The following is a 19,646-nucleotide window of genomic DNA, read 5'->3' as shown; positions in this document are numbered from 1 at the left end:
TGAGATTTTTTTCAACATTTCAACATTTTTTCAACAGGCAGAATCAATTCTGCCCCAAGCTGAATCTATGTGATGACACTGATTGGCTAAATTGTATGTCACACATTTATATCTTTAACCAGCAATTGGCTAAACTGCTTCATAGACCCGCCTCTTTTGGGCAGTTTCTCCAGCGCCCTCTATTGACCAGCCGCCACTGATTTTCAGACATTTGAGATTGAGTGAGTACTTTTACTTTTAATATTTCAGTACTTTTACTCAAGTAGAATTTACACGGTGGTATTACTACTATAAAAGTACTTCTTCCAACACTTGAAGTATGTGTGATGGAAGATCATGTACACTGGAAAAAGTAACAATAACATTGATTCTATATTTATATATAATTGTATTTAACGATGTATAGAAATATAACAATGAAGAAATTAAAGATCAGAAATTGGCTTAAAAACAACATCTAAATCATTTGTTAAATGTTTCTGATTGTTGTTCATCAAACAAATAAAAATGAATGTCTAATGTTATCACATATGAGAGTGTGTCATACTATTATATGTTAAGTTATATTAGCAACTTTCAACCTCCTCACATCTCAAACTATATTATTATTCACCGCAGCAACTAAATTATATTAATATTTCACTGACTTTTGAATTTTAAAGTTCCATTATTTAATCGTATCATCAGTCTGATGTCACTCTCATGTACCATGCTCTTGTATAATTATCTATTATTTTAGCTTTTTATATTTGTTATTACGATTATTATTAATACTGTTAGTATTAATATCATTGGTATCATTATTAATATTTGATTTATATCATTAAAATAATTATTTTCTTCCTGTTATTGTTGTTAACATCATTTACATATCCTCAGAGAATCTTGAAACAACACAAAGAGACAAAGTGAGGAAGGAAGTGAGTGAAGGAAACGAGGAAGGAAATACACAAAAAAAAGAGGAAGGATATGTGACGGAATAAAAAAGGTTGTTTATGAATCATTCAATCATTTAATGTGATTCAGAGGTGAGGAAGAGAAGAAGGGAATAAAGGAAGGAGACGAGGAGACGAGGAGAGTGGATGAAGGGGAGGGAGGAGGAGGAGTAAATCAGTGTTGGAGAGTCTCTGACGCGGAAGAAGAATCAGCCCTCTGAGAAGGAAGAAGAAGAAGGAACCCCAAAATGAAAGCACCCCCCCCCCCCCCCCCCCCCCCTTCACACTTGTTGAATAACATTTGATGCAGCGGATGTTTTTGGACGTTAACTCTCCCGGTGCCTCGCGTCTTTTCTCCCCGGTGTTCGTACGCGCGGGTTTCACCGCTGCATGAGAAAAATAACATCCCACTTCAGAGACACAACATCCAGCTTCTTACCGGGATCGATTCAGTTCATCTCTTATTCATTCGGCTTTCCTTTAAGCGGAGAGAGCTCCGGAAGCGCCCCGAGCACGTTCGCCCTCTCCACCGGGGTTTGTTTGCAGCGCCGCTGGGTGGCACCGCTGTCTCCGGGCGGAGCGACTCTGATCTCCGGCGTGGTGGACGTCGGCGCGACGTCGAAAAAGGTTTTGAAAACCGCTCCATCATCATTGCTGCATCTCCTGGAACTCTGTGTTTCACACGACTAATATTTCAGAGTGGAGCTCCGGCCTGAGAGAGAGAGAGAGAGAGGCCGGGGAGCTCCGGGTTGACACGCCGACCGCAGCGCACTCTCCGCCGGGCAGCACCGCTGGGTGGCACCGCTGGGTCCAGCAGCCGGTGGTGGAGATGGTGGTGTTGGAGATTTGCAATTCAAACGAGACTAATCTCGTTTGAATTGCAAATCGTGACCCGGTTGCCTACTCTGTATTTTTAGGACCTGGATTGGATTATTGGCTTCTGAGACAGGGGGGAGCTCCGGGACAAACACGCCGAGGACGGCGCGCTGTCGCCGTGTTGGGGGATGTCGCGCTGGCGGGACATTTTATAGAGATCCAGGTTTTTCTTTTTTTCCCTGCACAACAGAAATCCCCAATTATTGAGTTTTTGAGTGTGTGTGAGAGGACATGGCGGACTCCGGCAGGGACATATCGCCGTACCCGGACTGCCAGACAGCGAGCCCCCTGTCCGGGAAGAAGAGGGCGCAGCAGTCCCCCGGTCTCCGGAACAAGTACCGGAGCTCCGCACCGGGCCACTGCCTAAAGAGGGTGACCCTGACCAAACCCACCTACTGCCACAGCTGCAGCGACTTCATCTGGGGGCTCGTGGGCTTCCTGTGTGAAGGTACACGCTACATTAAACATGTGTGTTTATTTATCGTAAATCATTACTTATTTATAGTAAAAACTTCAACTCGTGCCCACATAAGTGCACACTTAGTGGGAATTGAACCACCGAGCCTGGCTGGTTGTTACTGCAGCCTGTGGAGCTTCAGGTGACTCTGGACCAGGTGTGTTTGGGGGTCTCCTTCCTGTCAGGTGACATATGCTAACAGTGTAGTAACCGAGTGGACAGATTTAACCTCCGACCTGGAGCTGAGACCAGATCCCAGACTGGATCACAGACTGGATCACAGATTAGATCACAGACTGGATCACAGACCAGATCCCAGACTGGATCCCAGACTGGATCACAGACTGGATCACAGATTAGATCACAGACTGAGATCACAGACTGAGATCACAGACTGGGATCACAGACTGGGATCACAGACTGGATCACAGACTGGATCACAGACTGGATCACAGATTAGATCACAGACTGAGATCACAGACTGGATCACAGACTGGATCACAGACTGGATCACAGATTAGATCACAGACTAGATCACAGACTGGATCACAGACTGGATCACAGACTGGATCACAGACTGGATCACAGACTAGATCACAGATTAGATCACAGACTGGATCACAGACTGGATCACAGATTAGATCACAGACTGAGATCACAGACTGGGATCACAGACTGGATCACAGACTGGATCACAGACTAGATCACAGATTAGATCACAGACTGGATCACAGACTGGATCACAGACTGGGATCACAGACTGGATCACAGACTGGATCACAGATTAGATCACAGACTGGATCACAGATTGGATCACAGACTGGATCACAGATTAGATCACAGACTGGATCACAGACTGGATCACAGACTGGATCACAGACTGGATCACAGACTAGATCACAGACTGGATCACAGACTGGATCACAGACTGGATCACAGACTGGATCACAGACTAGATCACAGATTAGATCACAGACTGGATCACAGACTGGATCACAGACTAGATCACAGACTGGATCACAGACTGGATCACAGACTGGATCACAGACTAGATCACAGACTGGATCACAGACTAGATCACAGACTGGATCACAGACTAGATCACAGACTGGATCACAGACTGGATCACAGGGATCAGGCTCAGTTGAAACTTGTTTTGGGTCATTGAACTAAAAGTTTTTCTACAAACTGAAAGAATCATCTTCTGCAGCAAAAATGAGAAACCAGGAAGTCATCCTTTTTTCATTCCTCCTCCTCTTCCTCCTCATCCTCTCCTTCACTGTCCTCCCCTTTTCTATTATTGTCACTTCCTATTGTTCTCTCATTTCCTAATGTCTGTTTCCTTTACTTCTCTACTCTTTCCTTTCTTTCTTTTTTCCTTTTTCTTTAATTTCATCTCCTTTCCTTTGCCCTTCTTCTTGTTCCTTTCTTAGTCGTTCCTTTCCTGCCTTTTCCTTTTCTTTACGTTCATCTCCTTTTCTCCTCTTTCATTCCTTCCTTTCCCCTTCTTTCCTTTCCTCCCTTTTCCATTTCCTGTTTTCCGTTCCTTCCCCTCTTTTCTTTCCATCTCACAAAGCCACGACCTAATCATGAATTCAACAGGCGAACTGAAGAGCAGATCCAAGACAACCTCCTCCAAAACACACACACACACACACTCCACTCTGCCCAGTAACACACTGGTTGTCCACCATCAGAGCTGCAGTCAAGTCGTGATTTACTTCCTCTGGGTTGGCATGGCAACAGGAGGCGTGTTTGTGTGGCAGCGAGCAGTGTCATGACCACCTTCATCATCATCATCTTCATCTTCATCAAACAGCAGCAGATGCATTAAAAGCTGCAGAACAACAACAACAAGAAAAGTGCTGCTCGGCTGGATTACGTAATGTTTCCTCCTTTAAGCTGTGGAGTTGGATGAACACGAACGTGTGATGTCATCAAAGTGCTACATCTGGCTGTGAATATTTAACATATATATATATGCTGCATATTATAAATAAAACGCCAAATCTCTTTATTATCACAACTTTCAACGGTAGAAATGCAGCTGCACATTTCACAAATTACAGGATAACTGCAGTTTATTAAAACCGGGCTTTTATTTTGGTAGTTTTGTCCATCATTTCATACTCAGTACTGATAACTATGAACGCTCCAATGAGCTCTGTGAACATGTGGTGTCATCTTAAAACAGACCTCTTGATCCTCAAAGTGTCTCTCTCTGTTTAAATAAAGGTTAAATGAGATTTTATCTTCAGGAAACTGTTGACTACTGTCAGAAAGAAAAACAGTACTTGGTGGTTGACCACGTGAACAGAGGACAGGATTGTTGTTGCAGTTCAAGGACTAAACCCCTCAAAGTCTTGGTCTTGTCTCGGTCTAAACCCCTCAAAGTCTTGGTATTGTCTCTGTCTAAACCCCTCAAAGTCTTGGTCTTGTCTCTGTCTAAACCCATCAAAGTCTTGGTCTTGTCTCTGTCTAAACCCCTCAAAGTCTTGGTCTTGTCTCTGTCTAAACCCATCAAAGTCTTGGTCTTGTCTCTGTCTAAACCCCTCAAAGTCTTGGTCTTGTCTCTGTCTAAACCCCTCAAAGTCTTGGTCTTGTCTCGGTATAAACCTCTCAAAGTCTTGGTATTGTCTCTGTCTAAACCTCTCAAAGTCTTGGTATTGTCTCTGTCTAAACCCCTCAAAGTCTTGGTCTTGTCTCTGTCGAAACCCCCCAAAGTCTTGGTCTTGTCTTGGTCTAAACCTCTCAAAGTCTTGGTCTTGTCTCGGTCTAAACCTCTCAAAGTCTTGGTCTTGTCTCGGTCTAAACCCCTCAAAGTCTTGGTCTTGTCTCTGTCGAAACCCCCCAAAGTCTTGGTCTTGTCTCGGTCTAAACCTCTCAAAGTCTTGGTCTTGTCTCGGTCTAAACCTCTCAAAGTCTTGGTCTTGTCTCGGTCTAAACCTCTCAAAGTCTTGGTCTTGTCTCTGTCTAAACCCCTCAAAGTCTGGATCTTGTCTCAGTCTAAACCTCTCAAAGTCTTGGTCTTGTCTTGGTCTAAACCTCTCAAAGTCTTGGTCTTGTCTCGGTCTAAACCTCTCAAAGTCTTGGTCTTGTCTCGGTCTAAACCTCTCAAAGTCTTGGTATTGTCTCTGTCTAAACCTCTCAAAGTCTTGGTCTTGTCTTGGTCTAAACCTCTCAAAGTCTTGGTCTTGTCTCGGTCTAAACCCCTCAAAGTCTTGGTCTTGTCTCGGTCTAAACCTCTCAAAGTCTTGGTCTTGTCTCGGTCTAAACCTCTCAAAGTCTTGGTATTGTCTCTGTCTAAACCTCTCAAAGTCTTGGTCTTGTCTCGGTCTAAACCCCTCAAAGTCTTGGTCTTGTCTCGGTCTAAACCTCTCAAAGTCTTGGTCTTGTCTCGGTCTAAACCTCTCAAAGTCTTGGTCTTGTCTCGGTCTAAACCTCTCAAAGTCTTGGTCTTGTCTCGGTCTAAACCCCTCAAAGTCTTGGTCTTGTCTCGGTCTAAACCTCTCAAAGTCTTGGTCTTGTATCGGTCTAAACCCCTCAAAGTCTTGGTCTTGTCTCGGTCTAAACCTCTCAAAGTCTTGGTCTTGTCTCGGTCTAAACCTCTCAAAGTCTTGGTCTTGTCTCGGTCTAAACCTCTCAAAGTCTTGGTCTTGTCTCTGTCTAAACCCCTCAAAGTCTGGATCTTGTCTCAGTCTAAACCTCTCAAAGTCTTGGTCTTGTCTTGGTCTAAACCTCTCAAAGTCTTGGTCTTGTCTCGGTCTAAACCTCTCAAAGTCTTGGTCTTGTCTCGGTCTAAACCTCTCAAAGTCTTGGTATTGTCTCTGTCTAAACCTCTCAAAGTCTTGGTCTTGTCTTGGTCTAAACCTCTCAAAGTCTTGGTCTTGTCTCGGTCTAAACCCCTCAAAGTCTTGGTCTTGTCTCGGTCTAAACCTCTCAAAGTCTTGGTCTTGTCTCGGTCTAAACCTCTCAAAGTCTTGGTATTGTCTCTGTCTAAACCTCTCAAAGTCTTGGTCTTGTCTCGGTCTAAACCCCTCAAAGTCTTGGTCTTGTCTCGGTCTAAACCTCTCAAAGTCTTGGTCTTGTCTCGGTCTAAACCTCTCAAAGTCTTGGTATTGTCTCTGTCTAAACCTCTCAAAGTCTTGGTATTGTCTCTGTCTAAACCTCTCAAAGTCTTGGTCTTGTCTCGGTCTAAACCCCTCAAAGTCTTGGTCTTGTCTCGGTCTAAACCTCTCAAAGTCTTGGTCTTGTCTCGGTCTAAACCTCTCAAAGTCTTGGTATTGTCTCTGTCTAAACCTCTCAAAGTCTTGGTCTTGTCTCGGTCTAAACCCCTCAAAGTCTTGGTCTTGTCTCGGTCTAAACCTCTCAAAGTCTTGGTCTTGTCTCGGTCTAAACCTCTCAAAGTCTTGGTCTTGTCTCGGTCTAAACCTCTCAAAGTCTTGGTATTGTCTCTGTCTCTTGACGTCTGTATTTCTAGTCATTGAAGTACGAGCAATTATTTTGTCCAAAATGTCTCCAACAAAGTAAGTAAGTATGTTCAACACAAAGTTAAAAATTGAAAATAAACCAATGACTTTATTCACTGAGTGTAGAATTAGTTTGCCTCCATTTTTAGTCCCTCTCTTAGTTCTTATTCCTTTTGACTGTGAGTCGTAGATTGCAATAAAGGTGATGTAATCCAACCAACCTCAGATTGCACAGCATTGTGGGTAAAAGGGACATCAGATAACCAGTTCCTCATGATAAGAACAGCCAACATGAAGCAGGAAATCTGGCCTTTTTATTTTTTTAACCCAACCAAACACAGTAACATTCAGGTCAGTAGTACAGTGGATCTGTGGGAAATCAAACCTACAACCTGACAGTGTTGGTGCCTTGCTCAGCGGTCTCTGACTGTCCTCTCTGTCTCCTCCTCCAGTGTGTAACTTCATGTGTCACGAGAAATGCCTGAAGACGCTGCGCTCAGCTTGTTCCTGTATGACTCCGTCTTTGGTCCGGGTGAGTAAAACAAACTAATGTTTATTGATCGGCTGCACCGGCATCACTGAGCCGGATTAACTGCTGCACCGATCAATAAACCGGATTAACTGCTGCACGATCAATAAACCGGATTAACTGCTGCACGATCAATAAACCGGATTAACTGCTGCACGATCAATAAACCGGATTAACTGCTGCACCGATCAATAAACCGGATTAACTGCTGCACCGATCAATAAACCAGATTAACTGCTGCACCGATCAATAAACCAGATTAACTGCTGCACGATCAATAAACCAGATTAACTGCTGCACCGATCAATAAACCGGATTAACTGCTGCACCGATCAATAAACCGGATTAACTGCTGCACCGATCAATAAACCGGATTAACTGCTGCACCGATCAATAAACCAGATTAACTGCTGCACCGATCAATAAACCAGATTAACTGCTGCACCGATCAATAAACCAGATTAACTGCTGCACGATCAATAAACCATATTAACTGCTGCACCGATCAATAAACCAGATTAACTGCTGCACCGATCAATAAACCAGATTAACTGCTGCACCGATCAATAAACCAGATTAACTGCTGCACGATCAATAAACCAGATTAACTGCTGCACCGATCAATAAACCGGATTAACTGCTGCACCGATCAATAAACCGGATTAACTGCTGCACCGATCAATAAACCGGATTAACTGCTGCACCGATCAATAAACCAGATTAACTGCTGCACCGATCAATAAACCAGATTAACTGCTGCACCGATCAATAAACCAGATTAACTGCTGCACCGATCAATAAACCGGATTAACTGCTGCACCGATCAATAAACCAGATTAACTGCTGCACGATCAATAAACCAGATTAACTGCTGCACCGATCAATAAACCGGATTAACTGCTGCACGATCAATAAACCGGATTAACTGCTGCACCGATCAATAAACCGGATTAACTGCTGCACCGATCAATAAACCGGATTAACTGCTGCACCGATCAATAAACCAGATTAACTGCTGCACGATCAATAAACCAGATTAACTGCTGCACCGATCAATAAACCAGATTAACTGCTGCACCGATCAATAAACCAGATTAACTGCTGCACCGATCAATAAACCGGATTAACTGCTGCACCGATCAATAAACCGGATTAACTGCTGCACCGATCAATAAACCAGATTAACTGCTGCACGATCAATAAACCGGATTAACTGCTGCACCGATCAATAAACCAGATTAACTGCTGCACCGATCAATAAACCGGATTAACTGCTGCACCGATCAATAAACCGGATTAACTGCTGCACCGATCAATAAACCAGATTAACTGCTGCACCGATCAATAAACCGGATTAACTGCTGCACGATCAATAAACCGGATTAACTGCTGCACCGATCAATAAACCGGATTAACTGCTGCACGATCAATAAACCGGATTAACTGCTGCACGATCAATAAACCGCCAACGAGCATGAGTGAGAAGTAACGGAGAGGACGGGCGATCAGACCCGAGGACTTAAGAGCTTCACACACTTTACTCAAGTACTCAACTTAAGTATTAATGCAGGGTACTTGCACTTTAATTGAGTACTATATTGTACTTTTTATTGTACTACACCTCAGAGGTACATGTTGTACTTTTTACTGCACTACATCTCAGAGGTACATATTGTACTTTCTACTGTACTACACCTCAGAGGTACATATTGTACTTTATACTGCACTACATCTCAGAGGTACATATTGTACTTTCTACTGTACTACATCTCAGAGGTACATATTGTACTTTCTACTGTACTACACCTCAGAGGTACATGTTGTACTTTCTACTGCACTACATCTCAGAGGTACATATTGTACTTTCTACTGTACTACACCTCAGAGGTACATATTGTACTTTCTACTGTACTACACCTCAGAGGTACATGTTGTACTTTTTACTGTACTACATCTCAGAGGTACATATTGTACTTTCTACTGTACTACATCTCAGAGGTACATATTGTACTTTCTACTGTACTACACCTCAGAGGTACATGTTGTACTTTTTACTGTACTACATCTCAGAGGTACATATTGTACTTTCTACTGTACTACACCTCAGAGGTACATGTTGAACTTTTTACTCCACATTCAATAAACACATCAACTTCAAGATGAGGGAACATGAAGTGAAAAAAATGCTGAGTCATGTTTTAGGACTATTTTTAGGATTCCTGCAGAACTCAATTGTAGCATTAAGATACTTGTGTTCCTGTAACTGTGCCAAAATAAAACACCATTTAAATACTGTATTTGGGGAATAAAAACATATTTTAACCCTTTTTTTACACTTACACTTATGTGTTACTCATACATATTTAAACAGGCCAGTTATCTGTTTATTTGATGGTGAGTTTGACTCCTCTTTTACGCTGCCTTCTTAATGTCTTCATGTGTTTTGGTGAAAACCATCTGCCGTCCCTCACAGTCCCCCACGACACCTGGTGCTTTATGTTGACCCGTCATGCTGTTATATAACATGTGGTGTTGTTTTTAGTAACGCTGTTGTCACATTCAGGACCTACAGATAATCCTAATCCTCTCTGGAGCCATTATTCACTCAAAGATCAGTGTTTTAAAAAGCTGTTTTAAAACACTGATCTTTTATTGTCGTCCATCCTCCTTTAAATGTGGTTTATTTTGACCAAATATGTACAAAAACAAGACTCTTGGTATTTTTTAAACTGTGGTGTTTACGGCTTTATTTTTATTTTGCTGTGTTAACATGTTTTAATCCTCTCACTGAGTTCTTGCTGCTTTAGGATGAACACGTTGTGGTGTTTTTTCCGTTAGCGTCAGCTTCAGGCCTGTTGACCGAGTCTCCTCGCTGCCCCCTGCAGGTTCCCGTGGCTCACTGCTTCGGACCCGCCGGCCAGAAGAAACGTTTCTGCTGCGTCTGCAGGAAACAGACGGAGGGGAACGCGGCGCTGCGCTGCGAAGGTCAGAACCAGCTTCATCCTCCAGTTAAACCAGTCCAACCAGCATCTTAAACTAAATAAAAACATTCTGTGAGAACGAAGTCAGACCTGCAGAGACATTCATTTAGTTTATTTCAATCATTTTCAGCCTGTACAACTCAAATACACATAAATAATAGTCATGACTTTTAAATGAGAAACATGTCTGCTTATTCCTGCTGATACCTTCTCTTGAGCTCTGCAACAGAAACGATCCTCCAGTAGCTACATTAGTAGTTTTATTTTTTATTGTGACATGTTTTTTAAAGGCAGAACGTTATGCAAGTCAATAAACCATAATAATGGGGAAAAAAGTATTGAAATTGTGTCGTAAATAATAAAAAAATACAAAATAAATTGGCATGTTTTTTACATAAAAGTTGAATGAAGAAACTCACAAACATATTTTTCCAAAAGTGAAAAGACCGGAGAAAAAAAAAGGAACGCTTTAGCTGTTATAGTTTTTATTTGAGAATAATTTAAACAGGATCAAAGAACCAGAGTCCGTTTGTTGATTATTTTATTCATTTTATTGTGTGTGTTTCAGTGTGTGAGCTGCATGTCCACGCTGACTGTGCCGTCTTCAGCTGTGCAGACTGTCGTAGTCCTCACCTGGACGGGACTCTGGAGCAGGTGAGTGTGAGAAGCAACGACCGTAGAGTCTCTAAAAGAAGATCCAACTCAATAATGTGCACTTCTACAACAACCAATCACTAATTCATGAAACTACAGAGAGTCGATGATGACTGACGGACTGAGACAGTTAACTCGGTCACGTTTCAATTCCTTTCTTGAAACATTACTTTCTACATTTGTACTTTATCCTGCGATAAACTGTCCAGGGTGTACCGCTGCCTTCGCCCAATGTCAGCTGGGATCGGCTCCAGCGCCCCCGAATGGGATAAGCGGTTTGGTTAATGGAATGTTTGTGTTTGCACTTTAATATCTTCAATGAATCAGACCTTTGAGACGCGACAGATGGCGGTTTTATCAGCAGCTTCAATCTATTTGTGAATTCACCCGTCAGACCATTAAAAAATATCGAATACAATTTAATTTGTTTTTTTCTGCAAAATGCAGGAAAACTGAAACATGTTTGAAACATAATATATTTTAGGTCTAAAAAAAAATGATAAAATTGATTATTACAAACTGAGATTAATGAAATGAAGTGGACATATCCTCCAGCTCTAGTATGGATGATATGGACTCATTGTCTACCTCCATAATCATTTTAAATATTGTTGCTAGTAGTTGTGCAATAGATTCATGATGTAATGTCTGAGTTGTGCAAGATGTTGCTTGTTCATGTCTGGTTGTATAATGTGTGTGTGGTTGTGTGTGCTTTAGTACAGTGGTTCTCAACTGGTCTGGCTGCGGGACCCACCATCACCCCTTAATGACAAGCCGGGACCCACCACCCAAATTATATATATATATATATATATATATATATATATATATATATATATATATATATATATATATATATATATATATATATATATATATATATATATATATTTATTAGGGCTGGGCGATAAATCGATTTAATCGATTAATTCGAATGTGTGCTTTAAGGCGATGTGTTTTATTGAAAATCGAGAAAATCGCCCCCACCCCTCCCCCCCGTTGGGTTCCCGTAGTAGAGTGCGCGCGCATTGTTTACAAACTAAAACAATGTCACCGCCGCCGCCGCCGCCACCTCACAACAACAACCCAGCATTTTGGAGACATTCACCAACTGTACTCCGCATGAGAAGAAGAGTGCCCGGTGGAAAGCCATCACGGATGCAGTCGCGATGTATATCGCAAAAGATATGGTGCCCATATACACCGTGGAAAAGCCGGGGTTTATTCACCGTCTCAAAGCTTTGGACCCCAGGTACGTGCTACCAAGCCGTAAACATTTTTCTGACGTTGCCTTGCCTCGGCTGTACAATAGTACACGCCAAAGGATCTCTGCGGAGCTGGAGGGGATGTCATTCTACTCCGCAACAACTGACCTGTGGTCCAGCAGGTTGACCCAGACACCGATCCACTTGACTGGTGGAAGCGTCACCAACTTAACTTTCCAAGGCTAAGTACTTTAGCAAAGAAATACCTCTCTGTGCCAGCTACAAGTGCCCCCTCTGAGAGGCTTTTCAGTGTGTGGGGGGGCATTGTTACATGCCACCGTGCATGCCTGAAGCCAGAGGTAGTAGACAGGCTTGTCTTCCTGGCAAAAAATATTTAGAAAAAACATGCACTACTGTTTAATACTGTTGGTTATGTTGTGAATGCACTTGATTTTGTTTACATGCACTTATTTACTGTGCAAAATATGTTATGTTGATGTTAGATCAGATGTTGCACTTTTGAAAATGTGAATGTTAAAGGGTCATATACATTTTATTTCATGCTGTGTTTGTATCAGTGTATTCAGTTAGAAAAGCTTACTGTAAAAAGTTACATTTGCACAGTTGTTTACAATGGAAGGCTACTATTTAATGCCATTTAATGTTATGTTTAATTTAATTTTATATTTAAATGATTCAGGCAAACAAAAGAGTGACCAAATACTTTTTGTATACTACAGGCACCTTTCTACAATGTTCAGGTTTTGTTTGCACTTTATTTTTATCAACCTACTTGGGAAAATCATCACAAAATAAAAGAAAAAAATGTTTTCAACAGCTTCTGTCATCTGCAAAAAAATTTGGGGGAAAAAAATCGATTTAAATCGTGAATCGGATTTTTTGTAAAAAAATCGGAGATTTTTTTTTTAGGCCATATCGCCCAGCCCTAATATTTATATATATATATACCCAAATTATATATATATATATATATATATATATATATATATATATATATATATATATATATATATATATATATATATATATATATATATATATACCCAAATTATATATATACATATATAATTTGGGTATATCTATATTCATATAATTTGGGTATATCTATATTCAAGACGTGTAGTAGTAGTAACGTCTCTGTGTAGTAAACAACTGTCAAATCAAATAAAGAAAGCACACATCAATTATATTTTAACAAATATTATTCTCATTTTTTCAAATTTAACTGGATGGATTAGAAATACATGAATACATGTTCTTCTCATTTCAAGTAAAATAACGGCTGGATTAAAAAATTTATTACGTAATAAAATTCAATTTAGAAAAAATATTTTCACTGAATTGCGCTGCAGCTTTAAACTCAGTCCATTCAGGGTGAAGTGATAAAGCTACAACATTACATATTTCTCATCTTCCAAAAAGAGAAATTAGTGATTTCACCTCTATGAGTCGGTGCAGTCAGAGTCTAGTGACTCTGGTCTCTCTGGACATTTCTCTCTTTTGGAGATCGTCCTATGATTTGACTTTCACAACCCACAGCTCAACAGTCCTGCTCTGTCTCTGTGTCCTCGTCTCTCCCCGTGTGTCACGGTGTGTGTACATCTCACTGAGTCAGGAAACTTGTCAGAATACTCATATTTGATTGGCTGAGCTTCATCACGTGATGTGATTCACAACGCATTGGTCGGTGTTTTTCCTGCACCACGGAACAAGTGCCGTAAATGCTGGAATAATTCCGCTGCATGAAAAAAAATGCCCTTCAAAATAAAATCACAAGTTTTTATTTTTATTTATTTCTTTTTTTTTGTCAGGCAAAGGCCCGCTACCCACTGAAAACGGGTCCGCGACCCACTTTTGGGTCACGACCCACCAGTTGAGAATCACTGCTTTAGTACATGCTGCGTTCTATAAAGGCAGCTACAATGATAATATGTTATGTGCCATATCAGTAAAAGACAAATATCTCTGTGTGGACAATATCAAATCTATCAAGTGAAGTCAAAGCTTCGTGTGTTAAAGCTGCATTCTCTCTAGTGACCACCAGGGGGCGACTCCTCTGGTTGTATAGAAGTCTATAGAAAATGACTCTACTTCTCTCTTGATTTATTCCCTCAGTAAACATTGTAAACATGAGTTTATGTCTCAATCTCTAGTTTCAAGTCTTCTTCAACACAGCATGATGTTCATTTAGTACATTATGGTCCATTTAGAGTCACACAGACCATAAAGCAGGGGATGCTTTAGGGCGGGGCTACACGCTGATTGACAGGTCAACACCAGAGACGTGTACGGCGTCTCTACGTCACTGACAAACGATCTACAGCATAATATTAGTCCAATCAATGAATGTGATTGAGTGTTATTCAACAGTCTAACTGATCACCTGACACCTGCAGCAGTCCCACACTCTCTGATCAAAGACTTCCTGTGTGTGTGTGTGTGTGTGTGTGTGTGTGTGTGTGTAGGTGTGTGTGTGTGTGTGTGGCTGATTGATCGGTTCACAGACGCTGATTAAAAATCAATAGTGTGAAGCTCCTGTGGAGCTGCTGCTGGCTGTCAGACAGAAAACCAGCAGCAGAAACAGACTGGTTCAGACTGGTTCAGACTGGTTCTCAGCTCTAAAACCCACAGGTTCTACTGCAGACGTCAATATTTAAAAACACGCTATGTGGTTTTATCAAAAATTCCCTAAAACAGCTGGTCTTTGTTGTTTTTATCAAACAAACAGGAGGAAATAGTGCATTTGTTGGGGACTATTTTCAGCAGCGGATGAATCCGCATTTGGTGTGTGTGTGATTGAGTCAGAATAAACTACAGAGTGTTGATGATGATGGTGGTGATGAAGGAAGAGCAGTGATGCTCATTGATATTGTGTCTCAGTTCTCTAACAACCTCTCACTCGGGATCTACTTTCTGCCGCTGCAGGATACGTTTCACCACCACTGGAGGGAGGGGAACCTGGCGTCAGCGGCGAGGTGTGATGTGTGCCGGCGCTCCTGCGGCTCGTCTGACGTCCTGTCGGGGATCAGGTGTGAGTGGTGCGGCATCACGGTGAGGACCAGCTGAACCGCATCAGACCAGGCATGAAGACCTAAGACTTGCAGACCTCAAGACCAGCAGAACTACAGCTCTCTACACCTGCAGACTTACACCTCCAGACTTGCAGACCTCTAGACCTGCAGACCTCTAGACCTGCATACTTGCAGACCTCTAGACTTGCAGACCTCTAGACCTGCATACTTTCAGACCTCTAGACCTGCAGACCTCTAGACCTGCAGACTTGCAGACCTCTAGACTTGCAGACCTCTAGACCTGCAGACCTCTAGATCTGTAAATTATAAATAAATCATTTTGTGTTTCGTCCTAACAAACTAACTGACAGACAGGAAAACCTGGACCAGGTAGTTTTCAGGAGTCCTGGTTGGTTTCATGGTGTCAAAATACAATATGATGTTTGTCTCTATAAACGAGTCTTCATGTCTCTATACGAGTCTTCGTGTCTCTATAAACGAGTCTTCATGTCTCTTCATGTGTCTTCCTGTTCGTCTCTGCAGAGCCACGCGGCGTGCTACCTCAGCGTGCCACCAGAGTGCACTCTGGGACGTCTGCGCTGCATGATGCTGCATCCGGCCTGCGTCCGCCTCGACTCCAGAAACTTCAGCAAGATGCACTGCTACCGCGTCATGGAGAGCTGCAGCCAGGACCTGGGTACACACACACACACACACACACACACGGAGAGCTCCAGACCACATCCTCTGTGATGCAGAAACACTCGGCTCATTTCCTGAAAGCTTCGCTTCTTCATCTGAGCCGAGAAACCCCAAAAAATGTTTGTTTTTTTCTCACGAATTCTCCGATGTGAACAACTTTGTTTGTGAGGCTCGTTTTTAAAGAAACATGTTCAGAGTCTTTGCACTCGGCCTGCAGACCTCTAGACCCTCAGACCTCTAGCCCCTCAGACCTCTAGACCTGCAGACCTCTAGACCCTCAGACCTCTAGACCTGCAGATCTCTAGACCTGCAGACCTCCAGACTTGCAGACCAGAGTTCCTGTAAGTTTCAAAATATCTAAAGGAGGACTTCAGAAAAACGTATTGAGCAAATTTAAGTTAATTAAACCAAAATAAAACCTGCAGAGTGAGATTCTACAAGGAGCAGGTGTACTGTCCCTTTAAGTCATTTAAAGAATGGACGATAAGGACAATTACATTGTAGGAAATAACTACTGTTTATAGTTTAAGTTTAAAGTACATTAGATAAACTTCATGTATTGTGAGGGAGAATGTGCAGCACGAAGTAGAGCTCTTATTATTGATTTAAATATTTCAAAATATAAAGATTATCAATGAGGGGAAATGGCAACATGAAAACATAAAAGTGCAAATTCAAAATATAATGTACACAAACCAAAATAAGTAACAATAATAAGTAACACAAAAAGTATATATTGTAAAGTTTTTCCAGGTTTTTGGTGACTCACAGACCTCCGTGTTTTTTTCAGATAACTCGGATGATGTGGATCAGTCTGCTGCTGCGCCGAAAGAGGGTCAGCCGGCGCCTCCAGAGTCAGGTTAGACCTCAAGAGTCAGGTTAGACCTCAAGAGTCAGGTTAGACCTCCAGGGTCAGGTTAGACCTCTAGAGTCAGGTTAGACCTCCAGAGTCAGGTTAGACCTCCAGAGTCAGGTTAGACCTCTAGGGTCAGGTTAGACCTCTAGAGTCAGGTTAGACCTCCAGAGTCAGGTTAGACCTCCAGAGTCAGATTAGACTTCCAGAGTCAGACCTGCAGACAGGTCATAAGATAATTATAATGATGTGTGTGTGTGACTCACAGGTAAACAGCTTCTGAAGGTGTTTGACGGTGATGATGCAGTGAAACGTGCCAGCTTTCGATTGGTTTCCATCATGAGAGCCACAAAGAATGAGGAAGTTGTGGTGAGAGCTTCCCAAAAACATTTCACACACACATTACTACAACAAATACTACTACTATTACTATTACTACTACTACTATTACTACTACTACCACGACTATTACTACTACTACTACTATTACTACTACTACTACTATTACTACTACTACTACTACTATTACTACCACAACAAATACTACTACTTTTACTATTACTACTACTACTACTACTACTATTACTACTACTTTTGCTATTACTACTACTACTACTATTACTACCACTACTACTATTACTATTACTACTACTACTACTATTACTACAACAAATACTACTCCTACTACCACTACTACTACTACTACTACCACTACTACTACTACTACTACTACTATTACTACAACAAATACTACTACTACTACTACTACTACTGTTACTACTGCTACTACCACTACTACTATTATTACTATTACTACTACTACTACTACTACTACTATTACTACAACAAATACTACTACTACTACTATTACTACTACTACTATCTACATCTAGGATCTTAAAGTCATCAAACATTCTAGTGGCAACTTCAGGAATAGGCATTTGTTTTTCAAAATAAAAGCAGGTAATAATAATTCTGTAAAAGCTGGTTTTAAGTCATTCAATGGAGAATTTAACATCACAGCAGTGAGATTGAAGGAGAAAATAGTTAAATTCATGTTTTGATTCACAGGTTTATAATTAAACTGTTCCAATAAAAAATATGTTAAAACAGAACGTTGATCAAAGTAAAGACAGCCAAAGAGTTTCAGATGACTAAAACTCAATTTAAATCTCTGTGAATCTACTTTCATATTCATTACGAAACTAAATATTGTTCTTTGTCCGATTTTTAACTGAAACTTGGTTAAATCAAGATAACAGTGCAGCTGTTCTTATTGAATCAACACCTCACAACTTCAGTTTCATGAGTGAAACAAGAGCGCATAAGAAAGGAGGTGGAGTTGCTATTTTATTTAATGATCCTCTTCAATGCAAGCAGATGTCCTTTGGTCATTTTAGTTCTTTTGAATATGTGGCTCTGAATTCCAATCAAGACAATTACAAAATCAGCCTACTATCACCTGAAGAATATATCAAGGATTAGAGGACTTATGTCTCAACAGGATGTGTAAAACTTGTCCACGCATTTATCTTCAGCAGACTGGACTACTGTAACGGTGTGTTTACAGGTCTCTGTAAAAAGTCCGTCAGAAAGCTGCAGCTGATTCAGAACGCTGCAGCTCGAGTCCTCACTAAGACCAGGAGGGTGGATCACATCACTCCAGTTCTGAGGTCTTTGCACTGGCTTCCTGTCCAACAAAGAATTGACTTTAAAATCCTGCTGTTGGTTTACAAAGCACTGAATGGTTTAGGGCCAAAATACATCTCTGATCTGCTGCTACCTTATGAACCATCCCGACCCCTCAGGTCGTCTGGGACCGGTCTACTTCCTGTTCCCAGAGTCAGAACTAAACATGGAGAAGCAGCGTTCAGTTTTTCTGCTCCACATATCTGGAACAAAGTCCCAGAAAGCTGCAGGTCTGCTGAGACCCTCAGCTCATTTAAATCAAGATTGAAGACTTTTCTGTTTGCTGCTGCCTTTAATTGAACCACATTCAATTAATATATTCATCAATTTCCTGCATTTCTGCATTTTACGACAATATATCGCCATTTCCTCCGGGGCCGAGTTCGTGCAAGGCGTACACTATAAAATGCAGATCGGCAGAGATCTTTTCCAGACGTGGTTTGTGTGCGAGTAATTGCAGAATTGCGGCAGTGTGTGGTTGATTGCGTGCAGCGTAATGTCTCAGGGAGACATCGATTATTGTTTCAATGTATGTTTTAAATCTCCTTTACTTTTGCCTTTATGCTTTTAATGGTTTCATGTGAAGCACTTTGAATTACCTTGTTGTTGAAATGTGCTGTACAAATAAACTTGCCTTGCCTAATCCTTTTAATTACATGTATTATTTTGAGGTGAATTTAATATAATAATTGTATGTATTTGTATTAATAATAATAATAATAAAATACATTTTATTTGTACAGCACTTTACATGGTAAAAACAAATTATTATAGTAAACGCATATATATAGATATATATATATATATACATTTCTTTTTTTTAATAATATAAATCATAATATAATGATTTATTCTGTCATAATAATTACATTTAGTATCATTATCATTGTGATTATCATCATTATAATAATAATATTTATTCATGAGTCTTGGGCTAACGCTGCAGTACCGGTGTCGTCCTGCAGGAGGCGGCTCTGAGGGCCTTCTTCCTCCCCGATGCTTCTCAGGACTTCGAGCTGCAGGAGGTCGGCGGCGTGCAGCGTCTCCACAGCGACGACATCCTCAACCGCAACGGCGGCACCGACAACCGGAGCTCCCTGAAGGACGGAGGCGACGCCTGGCTCCTGAGGGCCAAACCCAGAGACAATGAGGTCATCCAGGTGTATGCGGGACGGCCCAGGTGAGGAACTTGACCCCCTTTCACTGGGCTCAGACGTACTGGTTCTCCTCCCAGTGTGTTGACGGTCTCACCGGCTGTGTGTTT

General features: G+C 41.4%; 1 protein-coding gene across 1 annotated transcript in view; it reads left to right on the top strand.

Annotated features, from left to right (window-relative positions):
- The first annotated feature begins 1,559 nt into the window (after nt 1-1,559).
- The window catches only part of dgkq (diacylglycerol kinase theta), a 31,350-nt gene continuing 13,263 nt past the window's right edge, over nt 1,560-19,646 (top strand). Inside the window, exons 1-9 of the mRNA XM_079268618.1 lie at nt 1,560-2,259; nt 7,190-7,269; nt 10,152-10,251; nt 10,816-10,901; nt 15,053-15,178; nt 15,682-15,835; nt 16,631-16,699; nt 16,962-17,062; nt 19,348-19,562. Of these exons, the coding sequence (XP_079124744.1) occupies nt 2,043-2,259; nt 7,190-7,269; nt 10,152-10,251; nt 10,816-10,901; nt 15,053-15,178; nt 15,682-15,835; nt 16,631-16,699; nt 16,962-17,062; nt 19,348-19,562 (1,148 nt within the window). The 5' untranslated portion in view covers nt 1,560-2,042. The remainder of the gene's footprint in view (nt 2,260-7,189; nt 7,270-10,151; nt 10,252-10,815; nt 10,902-15,052; nt 15,179-15,681; nt 15,836-16,630; nt 16,700-16,961; nt 17,063-19,347; nt 19,563-19,646) is intronic.

This window comes from Melanostigma gelatinosum (genome assembly GCF_949748355.1).
Source record: "Melanostigma gelatinosum genome assembly, chromosome: 5".
Taxonomy (NCBI): domain Eukaryota; kingdom Metazoa; phylum Chordata; class Actinopteri; order Perciformes; family Zoarcidae; genus Melanostigma; species Melanostigma gelatinosum.
This window is presented reverse-complemented; position numbering and strand designations above follow the sequence as displayed.